Here is a 5,910-nt window from a genome sequence, read left to right as displayed (position 1 = left end):
TGGGGATAGTGAGTCGGGTCTGCTGCGCTCCCCAGAGGGTCCGGCAGGCAGGTGGGGTCGGCGGCTCCCCACGTCAAGGGGGGCGGCTGTAGTGTTGTTGTTGAGGTTGTCCTGGAGCGTCGTCTGCGTCCCCTGGCCCACCTGCTGATTCTGCAACAGCATCTCCTGGATCCTGATCTGCTGGAGGATGGCTGGCAGCTCGTAGTGATGGAAGAAGTAAATCATCGAATGCTAGAGAAGGCAAAGGGAAAGGAGTCACTCACTGGGCCTGGGACGTGAGGCTAGCCATACCTTAGAAAACTATGCTTTCCTCTCGCTGTGAAGAGTTACTGGAGAATTCAAGCTGCTCTAATAGCCAAGAGTTATCTGAAATTTTGGAAATATTTATCCCTTCTTCTACGATTCCTGCAAGCTGCTGTCAGAGCTTTTATAGTTTCTCTCAGAAGCCAGGCAATGGAGTACAAGCCCCCTTCCCTTTTAAGGGCTGAGAACAAGAAGGGTAAAGGTATTTCTCTGGCCCATCCTCAGTTCCCCGTCTCCATCCTGCGGCAGAGAAAGGGGGCGGATCAACAGCCAGAGACACACAAAAGGTTTCCTTGAACCAGGGTATTCGAGACATCGATTTGGAGCTAGTCTTGTCAGCATCTTCACTGCAAGGACCTGACCAACTCCTCACCCTCTGCATGGGAGATCCTCAGTGGGATTTCTTCCCGAAAGACAGGATAGAAACCCTTCCCTAACACCTTCCAAAACCCACATGACACCAGCTTATTGTCAGTCACGTGGCTGGATTTGAGCCAGTGACCAAAGAGTCCTCCTGTTCCATAGCCTCCTTCTGCTGTTCCATTCCCAAACCAGGGATTATTTCAACCTCTTACGTAAATAAAGATTGCTACTCAAACCCAGCTTGACAAGAAATTTGATAAAGCCCAAACTGCAGTTGATTTCCTTCGCGTTTTAACAGCCGAGCCAGTGTGAGCCATCAGCAATGTAACAGTGTAAACCACAGACAGCCAGAACCCTCCAAAGTGTGTGGAAGAACCAGGACTGAGTTCACACGATGGCATCTGCCTCCACGTGTGTGGCTGCACCAACATGCAGCAGAAACGGTGGCCACTCACCTGGATGAAGAGCCACGAGGTGACGAGAGCCAGGCTGCTGTACTGCCCATTGAATCGATAGTGGTAAGCATAGAATGCAAAGTGGTACAGATAGAAGAACCTGGACAGAGAAGCAATAAATATCAGGATACATCAATGGACAGGACAAACATGAGCTTCTTTCTACTCCGAGCTCCATTCTGAGCAGGGGACTTCGCACAGGGTGGCGTAAACTCCCATTAACAGGTAATTAGAATTGCCTCTCTATGAACAGGTCTTCAACAGGGCAAAACAAAGGGCAGGCAAAGGACTGATACGATTCTTGAGACCCAGGTACGAGACCCACGTGGAAGTGATTGCACTTCGGCCCCTGTGAGAGGTAGGGCAGCTCCCAAGGAGACATACAGCAGCTCTCAGGAGCAGAAGCCATCCTGCCTGGAGGGGCTGGAAAGGATCTGAAGGGGCGTTCTCCCATCAGAGAAGGGGACGTGCAGCGAGAATGCGCGGTAGGAGAACGAGGTCCCAGCCGGCTCTTACCTGAGCCAATGCCTCTTGCTCGTATTGGTGTGGCAACAGATGGCATCGTACTGGTCAGCCAGCCACACAATAAGGATGATGTAAAACGCAGTCGTGGTGTCATTGAAGAACTCTGACATAATGGCCTCCATACCTACAGGAGGGAGGGTGTCTGACATCAGCACGCTGCAGGGCACAGACAACAGATCGGGAAAGGGTTTCCCAAAGGGGCACGTGAGGGAATCCTCTGTCATTTGAGAGCCGGGGCTGCATGACTGTGCAGCAGAGACCATGGCAGGACAAATCAGCTCTGTTTAAAGCAGCAGCTAAGGGCAAACACGTCTCACTGCTGACCACAGTCACTATGCAGGCCAAAGGATCAGCTGGCTCTGCACAGCACAAATTTCAGGGTTTTTTTGTTGTTTGTTTTTTAAATTCAAATCGTGCTAATGCAATGTGGTCACAGGAAGTGTGAATCTGACATGAACTAAAGTGCCAGACAAAGCTTCGGTTTATGTCATTTCCAAATGAACTGCTTTTCCAGGGGACCCAGAATGACAATGCAGCTCACTGTGCCATCAAATTCCAGAGCCTTCCACCTTGTGATGAACAGACACAGTAACCACCTGCCGTGGCCAAGTCAGAACAGGGAATTATACTTTCTATAGCTCCCAAAGCGACCTGCTGCACATACACAAGAAGTGAGCTGATGTCCTTACCTACTAGAGCCAGAATGACGGTGAGGAGGGGAGCTGCAGGGAATGCAATTGTCATATTCATTTCCAGCATCTGTAACAGGTCAACTGCAAGAAGGAAAACATGTTGAGACACAAAGTAGACGTTGGGCCGGGGAACCCTCCAGCCCCACAGTACTCCCATTCAGAGCACTGCAACATGCGGCGAAGTCCACGGCCCCAAGTCCACCATCCCAATACTCATCAAGAGACAGAATAGCTCTCGCAAGCATGGTGATAGGGGTATAGGGGGATATATTCCCCATGCAGCTACACGCAGTACCCTTCTAAACAACGACAGTCAAGAGTAAATACACGATACACTGTGCTGGAGCAGGCACTATACAGGATACACTGTGCTGGAGCAGGCACAGTGTCCAGTACACCCTAAATCCCTTAGAAAATCCTTACCAATGAAGACAAAGATCTGATGGTGTGAGTACCGCAACAGCATCGAAACGGACAGAGTCTGAAATAGGAGAACAGAAGCCAGCGTTAGAGCCACACAGGTCCAGGGAGTCACTTTCAGAATCACACTACGGCAGAGGCCTGGACAGGCAAGTTTGGACTTGCAATGTTGCACAGCACACTGTGCGTATCCCACGTTCGTTAATTTGAGCTATGCAGATTGATTTCCCAAAGAATAATTAGGACTTCACAAACAGCAATTAATCTTTGCTTTTTTTTAATTTTTTTTAATTTTTTTTAATTACAGCAGTGAAATAATGAGCAATTTGTTTGTAAAGAGACCGATTTTGAATATTTGAGCAAGGGCCAAACCAGACAGCAGCAGCAGAGCTGGAACTAGGGTTTCTTCCTGTCCTACCTCTGTGCTCCCCCCAGCAGCTCATAACACCTCTCCGACACCAGTCACCCAGTGCTCATTTCCTCTTCTCTCACTGGCCACAATATTTTTGTACAAGGAGCTGCATCAGTGGACGGTTAGACACAAAAGGAGACAGTCACCCAAGACAACAAACACAGGCTTAGTTGTCACTTGGGATCTGGTCTCATACTTTTCTGTAATCACCTCATCTCACACAAAATCATGGGAGACTCAGTTCTATCTTGATCACTGCTGGCAAATTAGTTAGGTCTGTTCTTAAAAGTCTCAGAGGACAAATTTCTGCACCCTGTGCCTTGGCAGCCCAAGTGTTGTAACCGCACTTAGAGACTCTCTGACATGAATATCCCTTTGGACAATAAAACCATTACTTCATTCTACTTCAGCTCCTCTGTTTCACTGTTAGGACTTTAAGAATCCACATTTTAAAACAAAACAAAACAGAGTAGAACCTCATAATCCATCAGCTTAGCTTTAAAAGCAGATGAGAGTTCAGGCCTGTGCTGTTACATCAAACGTACGCTGACCAGCACTGGGCTCAGAGTCCAGGCAATGCCGAGCTCCTGTCAACTTACAAATATGACCATGATGACAAAGGCTGCCAGATACGAAGTCCTAGCCATCCACATGCTGACAAAGCGATAGTGCTCCCCAGACACCACATTGCGAAGGAAACCTGGAGAAAAACAACAAACACACAAGCTCAGTGTGATTAACCCACAAACTAAGAACAAACTTCCAGTGCCTTCTAAAGAAACAGGATTAAAGCAAATCAATGCCAACACCTCCTCATGGCAACACTCTTATTGTTATGCAGTGCAATAAGGCAGTAGGAAATCACGTTTGTAGACACCTCTCCTCTCCTGCCTGTTTCATTTTGTCCTTGACAATAACAGCTCTACTGTTCCCAGGGAACTGTTCCCTGCATTAGAGATTAATCAATAGTCAGAACATGATATTCATGCATTCACAGAAAAAACATCAACTGCTCTGCACAGCTGCTGAAAGAGATTCCTCCAAGCCTTACCTTTGTTTTCTTCATTTTCAGCTAAAGCTTTGACACTTGACATCAGGATGTCATCATAACCCAGGAACTCATCCAGCAATAGGCGACTGAACCTGTCCCCAAAGCACTGATCCCTGGTAGGATCTAGCGAGAAGACAAAAAAAAAAATCCCAGAACATTCAGATTGTTCATAGCTTAAGCCACTCAGGCAGCAAGGCAAAGACGCAGCCTTCTCGTCACTCAAAAGGACACATTTTCCAGCAGAGCTGCGTCTGCACTCGGACCTGTGGCAGTAGAACTAAGTTGGGCAGGACTGGAAGGAAAATGTCATACTGACAAATTTCGCCACGCCGTCAAAATGCTAACGTCAACCAGGCCTTAAGAATTACATCAGGGCTGTCATACTCCCTGTTGGCACAGACATAAAAGGAATTTGCCTTCTAGGCTTGGTCTATCTTCCTAGGCTCACCCCAACTAATGGCCCAGAGAAACAAGTTCTGGTAAGACTCAGAGGGCCAGGCCAAGACTTTTTAGCCAAGCAGGACACTGCTGGGGCCCACTCTCGCCATCCCCCTCCTGCAGCGGAGGACAGGCGAAGGCCTCCCAAGGCTCTGCACTGTTCAGTTCCATCTCGTGAAGCTGGTACCTCATTCTACTGTACAAACACTCATCAGCTTGTAAAAATAACCCAAATCTAAGCAGAACAGGAAGCGTGAACACAAATAATCTTTCAGTGAATTACTAGGATACTTACAAAGGAATCTGTCTAGCTGAATTGCAAAACCCAGGTCAGTAAATAGACATTTAACATGGAAACTGCCCATTACCTATACAGGATAACCGCTTAATACTCCAGTCCAGTTGTACTTCAGTTTGATTAGGAGTAAGTAACGAAGTCTAGTCTGATCGCTGCACTAACAGCTCTTTACAGATCAATCAGGTTCACAGGCACGAGAAGGTCTGAGACCGTATTCCTGACTTGGACAGGTTTTAATAGCGCAAATGCCAGGAGAAGAGAATGCTGTTCCAGGAAAATGGTCTGCTGGTGCTAAGATGGGCACAGAAGTATGCTGAGACAGCGCTGAGCAGATCTGCTCAGCATCCTCGCTGACACCCGCACAACTGCTCTCACCGCTGGGCTCTAACACTGCGCTGCTGCTGCTGCTCCACACTGAGCTGAAACATTCAGTATCATGAGGCTCTTCCTTCCTGTCCTGGTTTGGCTAAAACAGGACCATTTCTCCTTTCAGTAGATTTTTCCTTCACTTAAGTTTCTTCTAAGTAACTGGACTTTCTGAGATTGGCTACATGTTTTTCAGTGTCTGCTTTCAGAACTGATAACGCTTGATGTTTATAGTTGTTACCAAGTAACGGTAGGATTGGTATGCAGAAAGGGCCATGTTTATACCTATCCCTGTGGGAACCAAGGTCACCGCCGGCTCTCTTATGTTCCACAGTGAAAAGGCATAAAAGGGTCACACCTGCAGGAAAGTGTGGACGGGACAGGTGACCACTGACCGAGGTATTCCATCCCATCCACGTCATACTAAGTACGAAGTTAAGGGACCACAGGGGTCAGGCCTTCCTCCTTCATGGTTGGCATCCCTGTGGGACCCTGCTCCTTCTCCTGTCTCTGATCCCAATCTGTATATTCCTGAATCCAGCTCCTGTCTGCTGCTCAGTCCAGTCCAGGACATCTGGCTGCCTGCC

At 47.9% G+C, this 5,910-nt stretch overlaps 1 protein-coding gene across 1 annotated transcript in view; it reads right to left on the bottom strand.

The window, feature by feature from the left end:
• Window positions 1-4,498, bottom strand: part of LOC104162089 (membralin-like) — a gene marked incomplete at its 5' end in the record, with an annotated part of 5,095 nt that extends 597 nt beyond the window's left edge. The window contains 7 exons of the mRNA XM_009700735.1: window positions 1-231; window positions 1,122-1,221; window positions 1,638-1,770; window positions 2,336-2,419; window positions 2,762-2,819; window positions 3,770-3,870; window positions 4,222-4,498. The exon at window positions 1-231 is cut by the window's left edge and continues 597 nt beyond it. Of these exons, the coding sequence (XP_009699037.1) occupies window positions 1-231; window positions 1,122-1,221; window positions 1,638-1,770; window positions 2,336-2,419; window positions 2,762-2,819; window positions 3,770-3,870; window positions 4,222-4,498 (984 nt within the window). The remainder of the gene's footprint in view (window positions 232-1,121; window positions 1,222-1,637; window positions 1,771-2,335; window positions 2,420-2,761; window positions 2,820-3,769; window positions 3,871-4,221) is intronic.
• Window positions 4,499-5,910: the final 1,412 nt, after the last annotated feature.

This window comes from Cariama cristata, unplaced genomic scaffold (assembly GCF_000690535.1).
Source record: "Cariama cristata isolate BGI_N322 unplaced genomic scaffold, ASM69053v1 scaffold10855, whole genome shotgun sequence".
NCBI classification, from domain to species: Eukaryota; Metazoa; Chordata; class Aves; order Cariamiformes; family Cariamidae; genus Cariama; species Cariama cristata.
This window is presented reverse-complemented; position numbering and strand designations above follow the sequence as displayed.